We start from the raw sequence: 20,730 nt of genomic DNA, 5'->3' as shown, positions 1-20,730 counted from the left end.
AAGATAGCCCCCAGTGATCTCCACCCCATAGTATCTACACACTTGTGTAATTTCCTCCCCTTGAGTGTGAACTTTTCAACTTACTTCTAAGGAAAAGTATACAGCAGGACTGATGTGATGGCACTTCTGAGTTAGGTTATAAAAGGAGTGTATGGCTTGTTTTGGGTGCTGTATTTCATGTTGTCTCTTGAATACCTTGCTATGGGGAGAATCAGCTTCCATGTCATAAGGCAGTGCTATGGAAAGGTGCATGTGGCAAAGAATTGATGCCTATCAGGAGCCATATGAGAACTTGGAAGTGTATCCTCTTCTAGTTGAGACTTGAGATGACTGCAGCTGACATCTTGATTGTAGTCATGTGAGCGATCACGAGCCATAATCACCCAATAAAGCTGCTCCCAGATTCATGATCAACAAAAACTGTCAGACAATAAATGTTCATTGTTCTCAGCGACAAGTTTTGGAGTAATTCATTATGCAGCAATAGATAACTAATATCCCTAACTTGCTGGCAGGGCAATTAGGCTGAGTCATGGAAATTATATTTGAGACAAAGGAATGAGAATGTAGTGATTGACAGAGCATAAGCTATTTTATTTATTGAAGAATTAAAACAGTACATTAACAAAACCTTATCTGAAAGAGAAATAACACCAGAACTCTTTTGAATGTAATTATTACCTAAACCACCAGAAATACCTATCCTGCTGAATTCCTTCATAGTTATGTAAATCAAAGGCTAAGAGATTGGCTGAAATCAGGGTGTGAGTCATTGGATAGTTTATTTTGGAAAGACTTAGATGAATCAATAAGACCCTTTAATAAAGAAATTGAAATGAAACCTAACCTTTGGAGAAAGGGTACTCTGTCATTCCTGTAGCCAAGGCCCCCAGTCAAAAGGAAACAGGATTGTGACAATGATCCAATGAACCTGGCCCCAGAGCTCCCTTAAGCTTATCTCTTGGTTGACTTTGGAGAGTGGACTGGGCATGATTTAGAGGCCAGAGACTTGTTTGACAATGGGAAGATGCAAAAACCCAAGCTGCAGACCCATCCTTTGATCTTGAGCCATTAGTACCACAGGTTCTCTTGGACTTTCATGTCTGACAAATGTTCAGTTATTAATGAGTGACAAGGCTGCTGCCATGAATGATAAAGGATTGTCTTGCTATCTGAGATGGGAAGTGCCTGACCAACACCCTCTTCTCTGGTTGTATGAGACAGGGACTCAACAGGGAAGAGGTGGGAGGGGGACAAAGACACCAGTTCAGGAGTTGGTCATTTAGAGCTTCATGTTACAAGTGGTTTTGGATTTCCAGTGATGAAACAAGTCTTTCCAGCACAAGGCAGCCACAGGTCATAATCCTAGGACCTGGCTGGTTTTGTCAATCTGGCAGTTCAACGTCAGTGCAAAGGACATCCCCAATACCTGAGGAAACAGTTGGGAAAGTGTGAGGTCTTTACAGGTGGAAACATCTCACCCACAGTCCCTGGAATCAGTCTCAGAGAAAAAGAAATTGTCCATCACACTGAGACTACCCTTCCTACTCTCACTTCTAATTCTTTCTCAGGAGTTTTCTCCTTTAGCTTTAGAATGGCAGTGGGGAGACAAGTGGGGGTAATGATGGCAAGACAGTAGAGTATAAAGTGTTGGGACACCTTTTGTTTCCTTAATAAATCACAGAAGTCCTGCTGCTGGTATAATCAAGCTCTGCACAGGTCAATACTTTGTGCAGTGAGTGATCTTTACCCTTGCCTTAGGCCTCCTTGGTTTTCAAGTAGAGAAAAATCATTTCTCTCTGAGCTTCTTGATTAGGTCTTAGCTAATCTGTCATATACTCAAGAAACTTGGGTATAAAAATGGTAGAAATATCACATAATAATAATAATAAAAAAAAACTATCACCCATTCACCCCTGACTTGTCAAACTAAGCAGAGAAGCAATGAGGAAATTGATTACAGTTTTCATCACCAACTCCTGCTTAGCACACAAGGCCAATTTTTCAAGTAGAATGCTTTATTCATCACAGGCTTTTCCAGACCAGCTCTGTGAGGGACCAAAGTAAGGTTCTGCTTGGTGGCTTTTAATTTGACAATGAAACACTCATTTCTCTTAGGGATAAATTGACCAGATAGATCTTACAGCATATTTTCTGTATGCCTTAAACTGGTAATAACATCATTTTCTACTTTACTGGGGGAACTCATATTTTTGTACCTGGTATCATTCTAAAAATTACATGACATCTCATTTAATCCTCAAAGTAATCCTCTGGTTAAGCTCTTACCTGGATTACACATACACAGATAGTGATGATTCCGATATACAGGAAATTGGAGTGAAACCACAGTTTTGCTTTTACATAGCAACCCTAGAAAAAATTACAAGTACAAATGACGCTACTATATTACTCAACTTTATCAGGAGGTTTATTTGGGAAGATAGTTTGTATTTTGCCTTATGCCAAGAGACTTAGGCCAGGCATTATATTTTTATTATTTTTATATGGATGAAGAAATGGGCATAAAATAGAAAACATTAAACTAGAGACTTTTCTGGTATTATTATCATTACAGTGTCATCTAAAGTAGAAGTCTTAGATCTTTACACACTGAGTTAAACTAGATCCTAAGAGGCATGTCAACAACATATGTCTTTGTGTTTTTTGAATATTCATTAGTGTCTTGGGATTGGCAAATGGGAATATAGGCTATGCAATCCTAGGACTGGTTGCATTTCAGCTTCTGCTTCAAAAGCCAGTAAACATAATAGGCCTGCCAAGCTGCAGGGCAGTTGCTGGTTGGTAGGTGTCCCAGTCCTTCTTCACAGACCCTCCCAAATTCCAGAGATTTCCAAACAACCTCAAGTGAGGACCTTAGGGACTTAGTCTATTTGAAAGTTGATGTGGGCTTCTTCTCTGGGTCTAGTCAGAAGTTCTGTCAACTCTCTCTTCCCCAACTCCTCACTCCTTCACTTATGATGCATTCTGCTAAAGGGTTGGATGCTGCCATCTCCAAGGAAGGAGAGCAGGGAAACAGGTAGAGAGAAGCTTTTCTGCTTCAACCTTACAATTTCACTTTCAATCATAAGAAGACCTAATTCTTGCTCAAGAAAAATCTAGACATAGTCTTCTGCCACTATCACATAAATTTCCCCCTCTAATGTAATAGTTTAGAGTAGCAAGATTCTTTACGGCATCTCTAATCTAGATGAACTTATTTTTTTCTTGTTTGTTTTTCTTATTTGTCTAGTTATATGAGTTGTTTCCCTGGTCTCTCTTTTGTTTAAGGTTTCCTGTTTCTGGCTGGGAGGACTAGGTCCTGTACGACTGGAGTTTCTAAGGTAATTAAAAGTTTAACCACAGTGACCAATAGCAGAAAAGTTTCTGAAAATAAATTACCTTAACTTGTGGGTCTGAGGGGCAAGATGCTGGTGGCCTGTCCATCCAATCACTTGTACCATTTACACCACAACATTGCAGCTGAAAGCCAAACCCCAAACAAGTGTTGGTTAGTAAGATAACGGAAAGAAAACCATGGGCCTTGGAGAAACGGTAGTCCCTTCAGATCTGACTCTCTAGCAGAAAATCCAGAATTGGCCTGACTACTATGGCTCCTTAGAACTAAGTACTTTCAAACCTGTGATACCATTCCCTTCACACAAAACTTCTTGAAGTAGAGAGGGCATATTTAATTTATTCACATTTTACAAATAAAAAATTAGGCACACAGGAGACTTTATAATGGAGGGATCAGGCTGACCACACCTAGACCCACTGTATGGCTGTTAGCATAGCTGATGCTATCTTGGGCCCTTACAGTTTCTCCTGTCCTACCGCTGACCCTACCCAGGGTACAATAAATCACTTCTATGTCATAAAGAGCTTTGTAATTAATAGATATTGTGGCCTCTATGCTCTGTTAGTCCCAAAACAATGGTGATAACATTTGCTGATGTACTCCCAGTGCCCACAAGACTAGTTACCATTCATTCTGACTTAGGAATGAATGTCCTGTTTCCAAGCATCTACCTCCATACCCTAAGTTAACTATAAAATTGTCCCAACGGCTCCTTGGCAGTGTGGAGTGTAGCTGCGAATGCTTCCTGATCATTGTCCTCCAGATCCTAATACTACCCTGTGAGTAAGTTACCCTATAATAAACTGATCCAGTGATTATATGGAGCTGCCTGCCTTGTTTTTTGGTCTCAAGATGCCTCCTCAGTTCACTGGGCACTTTTTGTTCCCTCCATCCTTGGACAATTGGCAAGCCAGGCAGGAGACTGAAAATAATGCAGGAATGGGTGAAGGGGCCAAACAGGGAAAACTTGTTGTCTGTGGGGGAAATTCCAGGCTGGCCAGCCATTTCCATGTCGGGTGATCTGGCTATATTTATGGAACACTTCAGGCTGGTGCAAGAGTAGAGGGATACCCTGAAAACACCAAAGGGCATACTAGATATATTAACCAAAGAGGTAGCAAAGCAAAAGTGGGGTGAAAAAAAAGTGAGCAAGCTATTGCAACTGTTGCATGGTCTTTGTTATGTACTCTAAATATTAGCACAGAAAAGAAATTACAGTTCACCTGGGAACAAGAGAAGACTAAAGAGGCGCTGGCACTAGAGAGGACCGTCTGGATGGCATGTTCTGCAACTTAGGACGTTATGTCAAAGAAAATACAACAAGAAGAAGAACATATTGAAGTGAAAGAATGTAAGATGGTTAATCTTGACTTAGGAATGCACGTCCTGTTTCCAAGTATCTACCCCCATACCCTAAGTTACCTATAAGACCATCCCAATGGCCCCTTGGCAGTGTGGAATACATCTGCAAATGCCTCCAAATCATCTGCCCACTCCCAATCCCACTCTGTAAGTTACCCTATAATAAGCTGATCCATTGATTATATGGAGCTGCATGCCTCACTTTTTGGTCTCAAGATGCCTTCTCAGTTTGTTGGGCAGTTTTTGTTCCCTCTGTCCTCCGACACTCACCAACAAGTCTTAAGATCACAAAAAGTAGGACAATCAGATATTCTGTGCCTGCTTACGTGATGCTGTAGGAAATATGTATGTTAGTCTCACCACAAATGGAAACTTTATCAAGCCTCTAGATTCACAAGTATGGGAGACAGAGACTCCCTGATGCTAAAATCCTTTGAGAAGCAAATAGCCAAATCCAGAAATTGGGGAATTCTATAGCACAAACAACCTAATTTATTTCCACAAGTAAATAGCATGAACACAGAGAGATACTATCATAAATTAAAAGAGATTTAGAAATGTATTATCCAAATATAATATGTGGACCTTGTTTGGATCTTGGTTGGAAGATACCAATTAAAAATAATATTTTTAGATAAATGATTATAGACATTTATTAATGATATTAAAGAATTATTGTAAAATTTTAGGTGTATTAAATAGACCTTATTTTACAAGAAGATTAAACAACAAACTTCTAAATAACACATGATCAGAGAAGAAATCTCAAGAGAAATTTAAAAATATTGGAAAACGTATACAAAAATGAAAACACACGTGAAAACACAACTTATAAAAATATATGGGATGCAGCAAAAGCAGTGCTTAGAGGGAAATTGATACACTGAATAAAAATATTAGAAAAGAAGAAAGATCAAAAAATCAATAATCTCAGTGTATATCTTAGAAAACTAGAAAAAGAAGAGCAAATTAAGTTCAAAGTAAGAAGAAAAATAAATGAGAATTAAAGCAGAAATCAATGAAATTGAAAATAGGAAATCAATAGAGAAAATCATCAAAATTAAAAGGTGGCCTGGAGAGATTGATCAAGATGGTGGAGTATGAGGACGTGAAGCTCACCTCCCCCTATGAACACATCAAAAATACATCTACATGTGGAAAAATTCTCACTGAGGGCTTCCCTGGTGGCGCAGTGGTTGAGAGTTCACCTGCTGATGCAGGGGACATGGGTTCGTGCCCCGGTCCGGGAAGATCCCACATGCCACAGAGCGGCTGGTCCGTGAGCAATGGCCGCTGAGCTTGCGCGTCCGGAGCCTGTGCTCCGCAACGGGAGAGGCCACAACAGTGAGAGGCATGCGTACCGCAAAAAAAAAAAAAAAAAAACTCACTGAAAACTAACTAAAAACTGGCTGAAGGAATCCTGTACAACCAAGGCTGTAAAAAAATACACATATAATTGGGTAGGAAGGGGAAAAAAGTGATTAGGTCAGGACCTGTGCCCCTGGGAGGGAACTCAGAGTAAAAGGGAGAATGCATGGGTGGGATACCGATGCTGGGGAGTGAGTGGTGAGAACCCCAAATTTGGAGCCCCAGTCGTGGGTTCCTATGCTTGGGAGAAAAGGTACCTTGTCTGACTGGAGTACTGGTTGGATCAACAGGAGGGCTGTGGAAGCCTGGACTCCACTCGTGAGGAGTGCATGCATGCTGGCTTGCCTCCAAGGCAGGGTGGAGAGATGTTTGCTTTAACAGCTGCCAGATTTCTTGCAACCACCTGCTCACAGGTCCTAACCCAAGCCAAGCAAATGCTCTGGCCCCATTCATTCCATGTCACAGTGCAGCACTTGATCTGGGGTGGCCATGACCAAGGAGAAGATGGAAACCATGGGACACAGAGGTGACCCAGTATCGGGGCGGAGCCTGGGTGGAGCAGCAGCTGCCATTGTTGGTGTTTACTCAAGCAGTGCATCAGAAACATCCTAGATCTCTGATGGAGGCTGTTCCACCACCTTCCCCCCGCCCACCATACACTGAGAGTTCATGCGGACCCCACCTGCCCTGAGGTGTGGCTCCACAACAGGGCAGGGGAAGCAGAGGCTGGGGGCAGTGATTGGCTGTGAGGGACAAGGGGATTTGCACCCAAGGCTGCTTCTGAGCAGAATGAGGGAAACAATTGCAGGTGTCTGTGAAGCAGCACATCGAAGACAGCTCAGATGCCTGTCTTCAGCTGACATGAGCCAAGAGCCCACAGGGGTCCCATTTGCTTCAGCACTTCCTCTTTCTGGGTCAAGGGCCCCAGTGCAGGCAGAGGGGAAAACACACACTTAAAGGGAACAGAGCCAGTTCAGGTCTGACTCTCAGGGCTTTGGCTCCAGCAACTGGATTAGACCCTGCCACTGATAGGGCAGTGATGATCACTGAGCAGAGGGGAAGTTCCACCTTACATCTGGCTCTAGATCTAGCCCTTCCATCTCTAGCCCCACTCGCCACCAAGGTGATAGCTGTCAGCACACACTAAGGAAAGATGTGACTTGCATCTACATCAAATCCAGGTCTCCCACCAAAGGCTTTGGGCATGCATAGTCTATACAGGGACACTCCCACATAACAACACCCCTTCAAGACTGCAATAGGTAACTCTTTCACCTAAATTCATAGAGGCAGAGAAAGTTAAGCAAAATGAAAAGGCAGAGGACCTGCTCTCAATTGAAAGAGCAAAAGAAAACCTCTGAATAAATAAATAATGCAATAGAAATAATTTACAGATAAAGAATTCAAAATACTGGTAATAAAAATGTTAACTGAATTAGGGAAAATAAGAGACGTACACAGTGAAAACTTTAGAGAGGAACACAAAAATATAAAAAAGAAAGAAAGAAAGAGTATACAGAGTGGGAAGGAAGACATAAAACTGTTTTTGTTCACAGGTGATATGATCATCTATGAAGAGAATCTGAAAGAATTGACATAAAAAGATCCTGGGACTAACAAGCAATTATAACAAGGTTGCAGAATATAAAGTTAATATACAAAAGTCAATTGCTTTCCTATATTACAACAATGAATAAGTGGAATTTGAAATTAAAAACACAATACCATTTACACTAGCATCCCCCAAAATGAAATACTTAGGTATTCAATATAAATCTAACAAAATATGTACAAGATCTGTATGAGGAAAAAACTCATAAAACTCTGATGACTAAAATCAAAGAAGAACCAAGTAAATGGGGAGATATGCCATGTTCGTGGATAGGAAGACTCAATGTTAAGGTATCAGTTCTTCCCAACTTGATCTATAGATTCAGTGCTACCCCAATCAAAATCCCAGCCAGTTATTTTATGAATATGAACCAACTGATTCTAAAGTTTATATAGAGAGGCAAAAGACTGAGAATAGTTAATACAATATTGAAGAAAAAGAACAAAGTTGGGGGACTGATGCTACCCAGCTTCAAGGCTTACTATAAAGCTACAGTAATCAAGACAGTACGGTATTGGTGAAAGAATAGACAAATAGATTTAGAGAGCCCAGAAACAGGCCTGCAAAAATATAGTCAAATGATCTTTGACAAAGGAGCAAAGGCAATACAATGGAAAAAAGATAGTCTGTTTAACAAGTGGTGCTGGAACAACTGGATATTCACATGCAAAAAAAAAAAAAAAAAAGAAAGAAAGAAAGAAAATATCTAGACTGAGACCTTACACCCTTCACAAAAGTTAACTCCAAATAGATCATAGACCTAAAAGTAAAACACAAAACTATAAAAATCCTAGAAGATAATACAGGAGAAAACCTACATGACCTTGATTATGAAGATATATTTTTAGAAGAAACACCAAAGTTATGACCCATGAAAGAAATAATTGATAAGCTGGACTCAGTTAAAATTAAAAACTTATATTCTACAAAAGACAATATCAGGAGAATTAGAAGACAAGCCACAGACTGGGAGAAAATATTTGCAAAAGACACATCTGATAAAGAATTTTTGCCTAAATATTTAAAAAAAAAAACCTCTTAAAACTCAACAATAAGAAAACAACCAACCTGATTAAAAAATGAACCAATGACCTTAACAGACACCTCACCACAGAAGATATACAGATGACAAATAAACATATGAAAATCCGCATTATACGTCATCAAGGAAATGAAAATTAAAACAATGAGCTAGCAGTACACACCTGTGAAGGTGGTCAAAATCTGGAACACTGACACTAAATACTCATGAGATGTGGAGCAACAGGAACACCCATACATTGCTGGTGGGAATGAGAAATGGTACAGATGCTTTGGAAGACCATTTGGAGGCTTTTTACAAATTATACATACTTTCACCAAATGAACCAGCAATCATGTTCCTCAGTATTTATCCAAAGGAGTTGAAAAGTTATGTCCACAGGAAAAAAACTGCTCATGGATGATTATAGCAGCTTTATTCATAATTTCCAAAACTTGGAAGCAACCAAGATGTCCTTCAATAGGTGAATAAATAAGTAAACTGTGGTATATCCAGAAAATGGAATATTAACATTAAAAGTAAATGAGCTATCAAGCCATGAAAAGACATGGAGGGATCTTAAAAGTATATTAGTAAGTGGAAGAAGCCAGCTTGAAATGATTATATACAGTATGACTTCAACTATATGACATTCTGGAAAAGGCAAAACTATGGAGACAATAAAAAGATCAGTGGTTGCCAAGGATGAGGGTAGGAGGAGGTATAAATAGGCAGAGCACAGAGGATTTTTAGGACAGGGAAACTACTCTGTATGATATTATAATGATGCACATATGTCATTATAAGTTTGTTCAAATGCATAGAATGTGCAACACCAAGAGTGAACCCTAATGTTAACTATGGACTTTGGTTGATAATTATGTGTCGATGTAGGCTCATCCTTCATCTAAAATAATGTACCATTCTGGTGAGTGATGTTGATAATGGGGGAGGCTATGCATTTGTGGGAGTATATGAGAAATCTCTGTACCTCCCTCTCAGTTCTGTTGTAAACCTAAGACTGCTCTAAAAATATAAAGTGTTTGGGGCTTCCCTGGTGGATCGGTGGTTGAGAGTCCGCCTGCCTATGCAGGGGACGCGGGTTCGTGTCCCAGTCCGGGAATATCCCACATGCCGTGGAGCGGCTGGGCCCGTGAGCCATGGCCGCTGAGCCTGCGCGACCGGAGCCTGTGCTTCGCAGCGGGAGAGGCCGCAGCGGTGGGAGGCCCACGTACCGCAAAAAAATAAATAAAGTGTTTGTTAAAAAGGAAGTTTTTATCTTTATATTTAATTTTAAATGATATAATATCTATTATTTGCTTTAATAAATACTAGCAAAAAAGTATAGAGGGTTAGCTGAAACAACATTGGCAAAATGTTGACTATTGAAGCTGGGTGATATGTACCCAGAGATACATTTTTCTATTATTCTCTTTTCTTTTGTATAAGTCTAGAAATTCTATAATAAGAAGGCTTCTAAACAGGAGTTAAAAAAAAAAAAAAGAAAGAATTGGGGATCCAGAAAGGTTAAGTGACTTTTCCAAGACTACCCAATCCTGGTCTCTGGGCTTTAATTTCTGTGCTATTTCTTTTTTCTTTTTTTTTTTTTTTTTGCAGTACGCAGGCCTCTCACTGTTGTGGCCTCTCCCGTTGCAGAGCACAAACTCCGGAGGCGCAGGCTCAGCGGCCATGGCTCACGGGCCCAGCCGCTCTGCGGCATGTGGGATCTTTCCGGACCAGGGCACGAACCCGTGTTCCCTGAATCGGCAGGCGGACTCTCAACCACTGCGCCACCAGGGAAGCCCTGTGCTATTTCTTTTACTCCACACTAAGCAGGCATAGCAGGACCACAGGCGGCTCCATGTGGTCATAATGGTATTGTCTGAGACACAAGCTATGCCAGTGTCATGCTGGCCCCCTGACCCCAACACACCAAGGCAGGAATACCAAGTTAATATATATGTTTGTTGGTGGGTTAGGGTACGAGGAATGGGGTGCTGGTGAGCTAGATAACAAGAATGATTTGGGCTACTCAGGACTTCAAAAGAGATTTCTTGCATTAAACAATTTCTGTTTTCAGAAAAATTTTGGAAAATACATAAACGAATCCAGTATAGCATGTTTGGGTCTTTCTTACATCTTAGTAGGGCTTAAAAAATGAGCCTGAGTGGATGAAGGGTAAAAGAGAATGTAGACAACTTTGTACCAATCAAGCTGATTCCTGTGCTCTCCTGTTTGTGATAGCCAAGCATTATTCTTAACCTAGGAGCTGTGGACCTTAGATTCTGAAACTTTCATGAAAGGAAGACCTGTCTAGTCCCCAGGGACTGAGGTTGGAAAATTATGTCTGGGCTGAGCCGAGGAGGATTCCACTTGTACTCACAAATGACTGGATGGAGTCCCATGCCGCCTTGGTGCTGTTGTCTGAGTAATATTGCTGGATGCTGTCAGTCAGACCCTCAGCCACGTAGTCATTCAGCTGGGTGGGGCACATTCCAGCAGAGAAGACATTGTAAAAAGCAAGTGAGTTCAAGGAACAAGGAATTTCTAATGTAGGCTAATAAAATGGTTCCATCTGCTCCTCCCTTCCAAATGGTCTCCTCAGAACTAGGAAGTGAGGGGAGGGAGCTTATATATAGGAAGAAATGCTGAGGATGAGATGGCATTGAAGGAAGAAGTACACAGTGGTCTCTTGTCCTTCCAGAACTCTGGTTTTACAAAGGAGGAAAACGGACAATCAAAGCATGAGTTCTCTTAGGCACTGAGACAGATATTCTGTACTGCCAAACACATGGAGAAAAGTAAATAGGTAAATAAGAGGAAGATAAACTTGCTTTTTTACTGTTCTTCCTATTCATCCTTCAAAACACCACTCAAATGCAATCTCCTTCATGATTTTTTTTCTCTCCCCAATTGCAATTAATCTCTCTTTCCTTCATCCTTCTACTTGGATTCTAACTCTATTATAGGACTTATTTTGTGCCAATTTCTTCTCCACTGCACACTACCCACTCTTAGCAATACAACGAGTTTGATTCTCTATAACTTACCTTCTGTTCATACACGAAGAGCAGGATGGCCAAGGTCACCTCAGCAAGGAGGATAATCAGCAGCAGGACAAAGAACTGGGGCAAAGAAGAGAGATGCTCACAGCACTGATCCTCATTCCTCCCCCACTTTTACTCCACCCTGGGAGCATCCAGGCATGTCTCTGCACATGTGCAGGAGGTTCTATTCCTGCCTGTTTGAGCCTTCATAAGCTTTCTCTTGTTTTGTGAGGAATATTTGTTCTTTTCCTACAACTATACTCCAAGACTCTAGAGGGCAGATCAGCTGTCTTCTAACTTTTTTCTCTTCTTCCCATTGTGCTTCTACCCATTGTGCCCACTGAGCTCCATGTGCATAATGAATAGGCAATACCATTTGTTGAATCAATGAAGAAGTTTTAGCATCAGCCTATTGAAACAACTGAGCAAAAACTAGTAAACTGAACCATGTGTCTTTAGAATTTGGGACCTGGTCCTTTCTGCAAGCAAAGGGCTATTTTAGGGTGGAGGAAGGTAATGGTAGAGGTTGAGAGGAGCCCTGTACAGATGGGGAGAAAAGGCGCTCTAATCATGATCTTAACTCATATTTATCTCCAACTCTAGGTGCTTATGCCAATCACAATTAACAGAAAACACATTTTCACTTATTCACTTTCCTTCATTTTTTACCCCAACACAAATTTTGACTACTTAAAACCTTTTTACCAAGTCTATAATCTTCCATCTTTTGCCACTAGTCTGGGAACTATCTGAGAACAAGGACTTTCTTATTCTATCTCCCCTTTTTATTCTTTTTTAATTAATTAATTTATTTTTGGCTGTGTTGGGTCTTCGTTACTGTGCACCGGCTTCTCATTGCGGTGGCTTCTCTTGTTGCAGAGCATGGGCTCTAGGCGCATGGGCTTCAGTAGTCGTGGTTCGCAGGGCTCTACAGTGCAGGCTCAGTAGTTGTGGCACATGGGCTTAGTTGCTCTGCGACACATGGGACCTTCCTGGAGCAGGGCTCGAAGCCATGTCGCCTGCATTGGCAGGTGGATTCTTAACCACTGTGTCACCAGGGAAGCCCTCTTATTCTATCTCTTGACTCCAGTTTAACACTTGACCCATAATGGAAAGAAGATTAACCACATAACTTGAGGAAAAAGAAAGGTGATTGGGAACCCATATTTATGGATAGAGTGGCACTGTTATACCGAGCTCTGTTCTGAGTACACCAGAGGAATGAAGAGCTCTTCCTCCATAGATCTTACAGGAAAAACCTAAGTCTAAAGGTGCTCCTTAGGATAGGTAACTGACAGGGAGCAAGTGAAAAGCTCTAGCATCTCTCATGTTAGACCTCAATAGCTGCAGCCTAGGCCTTCACCCATTTGGGTCACTCAAACTATGGTGTATCTAGTGCAGATATCAGATAGGTAAGCATCCTCTGCCATTTTAGGAGGGTTACAGCACTCAGAAGAATCTAGAGACTATATTTTCCATCAGTTAGTGACTCTGAGTCAGATCCTGGAAATATATACTAATGTGAGGAGGATTTAGGCAGATGGATGACAGTTGATTTCAACCAGATATAAATAAGAAATGGGGGGAGATAAATTGGGAAATTGGGATTGACATAGAAACACTACTATATATAAAATAGATAACTAATAAGAACCTGCTGTATAGCACAGGGAACTCTACTCAATACTCTGTAATGGCCTACATGGGAAAAGAATCTAAAAACAAAAAAAGAGTGGATATATATTTATGTATAACAGATTCACTTTGCTGTACACTGGAAACCAACACAACATTGTTAATCAACTATACTCCAATAAAATTTTTTAAAATAAAATAAATGATGAAATCTATAGGAAAAAGAAAGAAGAAATAAAAGTTATAAAGGCAAATTATAATGATAAGTTCATCATTAACAGTGTAAAATGGATGTCAAGGAGGATAGCAATGCCCTCTCTTATCTATCCCTAGGACCGCAGTCAAGAACAAAATACTACTGGTCTAGACAGAGTGGACTGACCTGAGGTGCCAATTTTATGTTCCTATGATTTCCCTGCACTAATAGGTGAGTTGCCAGAAAATATCTTGCTTGTGACTTAAGCCAAGGCATCATGTCTCCCCACTTAGGGCACCACATCAACTGTGAGAGTAACTCACCGACATAAGCAGGCACTTATTCTCCTTGATGGATCCCATGCAGCCCAGGAAGGCAACCACCATGATAATGGAACCCACGATGACAAGCACATTGCCCAGCGTGAGAGAGGGGAGGTTACGGAAGAGCACTCCAAAGTTGTTATGGATCAGGAGGTAGATCCCAAAGCCCAAAATGCAACAGCCACAGAGCTGAAAGGAAGAATCACATAACATTCTGAAATAAAATGTGGTCCTTGAATATCTCCTCATATTCACTTACATGAGATTAGAATCACCTTTTTCTATTGGTTCTACACAACAAACTATTTACCCAGATTTCCCCATGCCCTTAGAAAAAAAGTTATCAACTCCTGTGATGTCCCACTCATGCCTCATCCTACCCATATCAGATACCAGGGAAAGCTCATTCCTATGGGTAACACAGTATCTTCATGCTTCAGATTCCCACTCTTGCTTCCAGATCTTCATGATTCAGATCCCTACTCCTTGTTCCCTCAACTACTTATATATGGTCTTCCCTTTGGAAACCACAACCATGTAAAGGGAATACCCTGGTTGACAAGTTCATCTTTCTTGGCAGAAAACTAGAGAAGCCAAACTTTTAAGAATCTTCTCATAGAAACATGAGTACCAACCTATCCTATGTCTGAAATTCAATTGCTTAATCTGGTATAGTGACACCTCCCCAGAAAAGGTGACTTCCTTTTCAATCATCTATTCTTTCCAAGGGGTTAGGTTTGGGCATCGGGGGAGCAAGAAGAAAAGAGCCATTAAATACAGGGAATGTAGAGTCTTAGGTTTCTGACCCATAGATGTCAGCAGTGAGCAGTAATAGCCTAAAGCTCCCAGAGAAACAGTATCCTCTACTGCACTGGTATCTTTCAATTTTGCAGGCTTATATTATGGCAGGATGGAAAGAGGGGAGAAAATTATCATCCCCTCCCTCTTAGGCTGTGTATACTGCACCTGACCTGGGCATGTGTGGGTTCCACTCCACACCAGGCTCTTCAGGAGAGGAGAGAGAAGTAGAGTGTAGCTAGGAAGAGGTGAGTTCAACCATGCTCATAAGAGACAGACTTACCCAGAAGATCAAATTGAAGAAAAACAGGACATACTTCAGCAATTTCAAGCTACTTATGCCCATGCTGAGATATTCTTGCCCTAAAATGTAGAAGGAAGAAAAGAGGACATAAGTGACCTGGCTCTGCAAAGTGGCACCAGAGATCAGAGGACACATATGTCCAGGGTTCAAGGATCTCCAGCATCACCTTGGGTTTGAGCTGAATCTTTTCTGGAAAGTTTCCCCAAACTTCTTGCTCTTTTAGTCTCTGAACTGAGGAACCAATTGGTTCATCTTGGACACCACGTTTGTTTCAATTCAGCAAGCTAAAGATGCTTAACATTGAATTAAGCACTCTAGAAGTAAGTAATAGAGCCATTCTTAGAGGAGGCTGAGTCAGTGACACATACCATGTCAGTGCTCAGGGACTGAAGGAAGCCCTGGGATCAGGGATAGGCTGGTCAATCAGCTGTGGAGAAGGTCAGTGACTTGATCCACCAGTTTCTTATATACCCTGAGTTGCATATACACTCTACATTTGGTCTATGAACTTCTCCACATGAAAATGTGGGGAACATATCTATGCCTCATTCATCCTTCTACTGAAGAAATATATATGGTGTTTTCCGTTCTAGGTGCTGTGGGAGATATAAACATGACTAAGCAATAGCAATCCTCCAGAAAATGTCAACCTTACAGCAGAGATAATATTGAGCAACAAATATCCAGTGAAGAAACAAAAAGAGATTACAATGAGAGCTTGAAATTTTTAAAAATATAATTTTGTTTTTCAGTGAGGACATCAGTATCCACAGTCTGGTCCTCAATTCTAGAGATCCAGATACACAGTTTTGAATTTTCTCTCAGAAGTAATGAGTTTCTGTATAGTGACTCATATTTTAAAACTGCACATAAGACTGATATACAAAGCAATAAAGTCAATTTTTGTTTTTTCTCCCATTAGAACTATGCTTTTTCTAGTGCATAGATTGCTTTTATAATCCATCATACCCTCATTGCAGTGTCAAGATACCCAGAAATCAGATGGTCTTAAGTAATAGTTCATTCAGGCTATAAATAAGCCTGATGAGCTACTTATGTTACATAATAGAGTAATCTTCTCTCTTAAAAAGGTCAAATACTTATATCTATCTCATACCATTTTCCTATTTCTTTATTTTGTCCTTCTCTTTTCCCTTCCTTCTTATCTTGACCCTCAGAATTATTCTTAATTGTTAACAATTACTTTAACCAAGTTAAAATAAAGGTAGATTTTAATTTTATTTGGAAATGCTTAAGAGGTAAAAAAATAAAAGTATAATGATTTATTACATAGGCTTTGAAGTCAAAGTTGAAGTCAACTTTCACCTATGTCACTGAACAGGTGTGTGAGATTTGTAAACCTACTTAACATTTCCAGTTACAATTTATCCCTGTGTAAAATGAGGTAATACTTATACATTATAGGGTAGAAGTAAAGGTTAAATCATCTTACCAAAGAGACTGATGTATGACCAGTACTCAATGAATGGAACCCATGTTTATTTAGATGGATTTGAGTATTTCCCAGGCCTCATAGTCAAGAGTTAGCTGCTCAAAAAGACTACACTCATTTGAACGTGTTTATTTGAATGTCACCTCCTTCATCAATCCAGCTGAAAATCTTTGTATTTCCATGGCAGTTAGTACTGTTCTTTGGGACTTGACATATTCAAATCTATTTCATTCTATTTCATTACCTGATATTGCCTGTGCAAAGGGCTATTGTAAGGAATCTCAAAAATTTGGAGATAAGGACTGGTAAATTTTACATCTTAAGAGTTAAATTAATTAAAATTCTAGTTAAACAAATAATTTATCCATAGATATATCTTAATCTGGGAGATACTTGGTCAATGTACAGAGAAAAAAGAACAAAGCTGGGATTATAACCATCCCAGACTTCACATGTACTATTGTGTTGGCCAAAAAGTTCTTGCGGGCTTTTCTATAAGATTTTATCCATAAGATCAATACAAAGTTACAGTAATCAAAACAACATGGTATCAGCCCCAAAACAGATACATAGATCAATGGAACTGAATAGAGAGCCCAGAAATAAATCTATGCACCTATGATCAATTACTCTATGGCAAAAGAGGCAAGAATACACAATGGAGAAAAGACAGTCTCTTCAAAAAGTTGTGCTGGGAAAACTGGACAGCCACATGTAAAACAGAGAGGTTAGAACATTCTCTCACACCATATACAAAAATAAATGCAAAATGGTTTAAATACCTAAATGTAAGACCAGAAACTATAAAACTCCTAGAGGAGAACATAGGCTGAACATTCTCAACATAAATCATAGCAATATTTTCTTGCATCAGTCTCCTAAGGCAAAAGAAATAAAAGCAAAGATAAACAAATGAGACCTAATTAAAGTTTTTGCACAGCAAAGGAAACCATCAACAAAATAAAAAAACAACCTATGGGATGGGAGAAAATATTTGCAAATTATGCAACCAACAAGGGGTTAGTATCCAAAATATATAAACAGCTCATACAACTCAATATCAAAAAACCAGATAATCCAATCAAAAACAGGCAGAAGACTTGAGCAGACATTTTTCCAAAGAAGACATGCAGATAGATGGCTAACAGGCACATGAAAAGATACTCAGCATCATTAATTATTAGAGAAATGCAAATCAAAACCACAGTGAGGTATCACCTCACATCTGTCAGAATGGCTGTCATCAAAAAGTCTACAAATAACAAATGTTGGTGAGGATGTGGAGAAAAGGGAATCCTTGTACACTGTTGGTGGGAATGTAAATTGGTGCAACCACTAAGGAACTATGAAGGTTCCTCAAAAAACTAAAAATAGAACTACCATATTATCTAGCAGTTCTACTCATGGTTATATACTGAGAAAAACCAAAAACTCTAATCCAAAAAGATAGTTGCACCCTAAAGTTCATAGCCTATTGGCTATTGAAAATAGCCAAGACATGGAAGCAACCCAAGTGCCTATCAACAGACAATTGAATAAATAAGATATTGAATTGAATAAAGAAATATATATATATAATATATATATTAGCCATAAAAAAGAATGAAATACTGCCATTTGCAACAATGTGGATGGACCTAGAGAATATTGTGCATAGTTAAATAAGTCAGAGAAAGTCAAATACTATATGATATCACTTACATGTGGAATCTAAAATATAATAAAAATAAATGAATATGCAGAACAGAAACAGATTCATAGATATAGAAAATAAACTTGTGTTTACCAAATGGGAGAGGGAAGATGGAGGAACAAATTAAAGGTATGGGATAACAGATACAAATTACTATATATAAAATACATAAGCAGCAAGGATATACTGCATAGCACAGGGAATTATATGCATCATCTTGTAATAACCTATAATGAGTATAATCTGCAAAAATACTGAATCACTATGCTGTACACCTGAAATAACACAATATTATAAATCAACTATACTTAAATAAAGAAAGAAAATCCATAGTTCTTCTGCATATTAGCAACAAATATTCAGAACTCAATTTTTAAAAAATATATTTACAATAGCATCAAACTATGAAATATTTAAGAATTAATCTTACAAAAGATGTGAAACACCTACACACTGAAAACTAAAAAACAAACATAAATAAACAAAAAAACATTGCTGAGAGAAATTGAAAAAGATATAAGTAAATGGAGAGATATACCATGTACATGGGCTAAGAGACAGTGCTGTTAAAATGTCAATTCTTCCCAAATTTATCAATAGATTCATTGTAATTGCAATCAATGTCACAGCAGACTTCTTTGTAGACATTTGAATATTGATTCTAAAATTCACTTGGGAATGCAAAGGTCTTAGAATAGCAAAAACAAATTTGATAAAGAACAAAGGTGGAGGACAAGCACTACCTGATTTTGCTACTTTCTATGAAGTTACAACAATAAAGAAGGCACAGTATTGGCATGAAAATAAACAAATAGATTAATGGAACAGAATAGAGAACTAGACATATATGAACAATTGACTTGCAACAAAGATAAAAAGTTAATACAACAGAGAAAGGATATTTTTTTCAACATGATACTGGAAAAATTGGATATTGCAAATATGCAAGAAAATGAATTTGGATACATATATCTCAAAAATTAAGTAAAAAATAGGTCATAGACCTAAATATAAAACCTACAACTATAATACTACAGAAGAAAATATAGGAGAAAATATTTGCAACCTCAATAGGGCAAAGAATTCTCCGATAAGGCACTAAAAGCACAATCCATAAAAGAACTGATAAATTAGACTTCTTTAAAATTTTTTAAAAATTCTGCTCTTCAAAAGATACTGTTAAGAGAAAGAAAAGACAAGCCACAGATGAGGAGAAAATATTTCCAAATCACATATGAGATAAAGGGCTTCTATCCAGATTCCAAAAAGAAGTTATGGGAACCTCTGACTTATAGGAAGGAGGTCAGAAGCACAGGTTACAACCGGGACTTGGGACTGGTATCTTAAATGGAAGGAAGTCTTGTGGGACTGAGCCCTTTACTCATGGAATATGATTCTATCTCTGGGTAGACAGTGTCAGAATTGAGTTGAATTCTTGGACACTCTGCTTGTCTCCAAGAATTGCTTGTTAGTATGGGGAAGCCGCCTCACACACATATGTTGGAATTAGGTCCAGGAAGCTAATTTAGTACCTAGAGCTCTAACAACAGGTGAATGGATAAATAAACAGTGGTATAACTATATAATGGTATACTACTCAGGAATAAAAAGGAATGAACTGTTGGTACACTCTAGAGCATAGATGAATCTCCAAATGATTAAGGTGAGTGAAAGAAGCGAGACAAAACAGGAGTACCTAATGTGTGATTACAGTTATATAACATTTTAGAAACTGAAAACTATAGCAACAGAAAGCAGATGGATGATTGCCTGGAGACTGGGGTAGAGGAGTATGGCATGGGGTAAATAGAGGGGGAGCAGGGAAGGACAGGAAGAAGAGATCACAAAAGACCATGAATAATATTTTGTGAGTGATGAATATGTTTGTTACTTTGACTGTAGTGACGGTTATTTTATTTTATTTTTTTAGGTAGCTACTGCATGCGATTGGTATTCTTTTCCTATTGCTGTCACAACTTAGCATCCTTCTTTTAATTTTTGAATTTTATCTTTTTATACAGCAGGTTCTTATTAGTGATCAATTTTATACACATCAGTGTATACATGTCAATCCCAATCGCCCAATTCATCACACCACCACACCCACCCACCCGTGGCTTTCCCCCTTGGTGTCCATCTGTTTGTTCTCTATATCTGTGTCTCAATTTCTGCCCTGAAAACTGGTTCATCTGTACCATTTTTTCTCAGTTCCACATATATGCATTAATATACAATATTTGTTTTTCTCTTTCTGACTTACTTCACTCTGTATGACAGTCTCTAGATCCATCCATGTCTCAACAAATGACCCAATTTTGTTCACTTTTATGGCTGAGTAATATTCCATTGGATATATGTACCACATTTCTTTACCCATTAGTCTGTCGATAGGCATTTAGGTTGCTTCCATGACCTGGCTATTGTAAATAGTGCTGCAGTGAACATTGGGGTGCATGCGTCTTTTTGAATTGTGGTTTTCTCTGGGTATATGCCCAGTAGTGGGATTGCTGGATCATATGGTAATTCTATTTTTAGTTGTTTAAGGAACCTCCATGCT

At 39.1% G+C, this 20,730-nt stretch overlaps 1 protein-coding gene across 1 annotated transcript in view; it reads right to left on the bottom strand.

The window, feature by feature from the left end:
* Positions 1–541: 541 nt before the first annotated feature.
* The window catches only part of CD53 (CD53 molecule), a 29,822-nt gene continuing 9,633 nt past the window's right edge, over positions 542–20,730 (bottom strand). The window contains exons 2-8 of the mRNA XM_079934256.1: positions 15,007–15,086; positions 13,926–14,114; positions 11,775–11,849; positions 11,108–11,203; positions 3,403–3,483; positions 2,290–2,373; positions 542–1,429 (exon numbers count right to left, since the gene is read on the bottom strand). Coding sequence (XP_079790382.1) covers positions 1,358–1,429; positions 2,290–2,373; positions 3,403–3,483; positions 11,108–11,203; positions 11,775–11,849; positions 13,926–14,114; positions 15,007–15,069 — 660 coding nt within the window. The 5' untranslated portion in view covers positions 15,070–15,086 and the 3' untranslated portion in view covers positions 542–1,357. The remainder of the gene's footprint in view (positions 1,430–2,289; positions 2,374–3,402; positions 3,484–11,107; positions 11,204–11,774; positions 11,850–13,925; positions 14,115–15,006; positions 15,087–20,730) is intronic.

Source organism: Stenella coeruleoalba, assembly GCF_951394435.1.
Source record: "Stenella coeruleoalba genome assembly, chromosome: 1".
Lineage (NCBI taxonomy): Eukaryota > Metazoa > Chordata > Mammalia > Artiodactyla > Delphinidae > Stenella > Stenella coeruleoalba.
The sequence above is the reverse complement of the archived record's forward strand: the minus strand, read 5'-3'. Positions and strand labels throughout refer to the sequence as shown.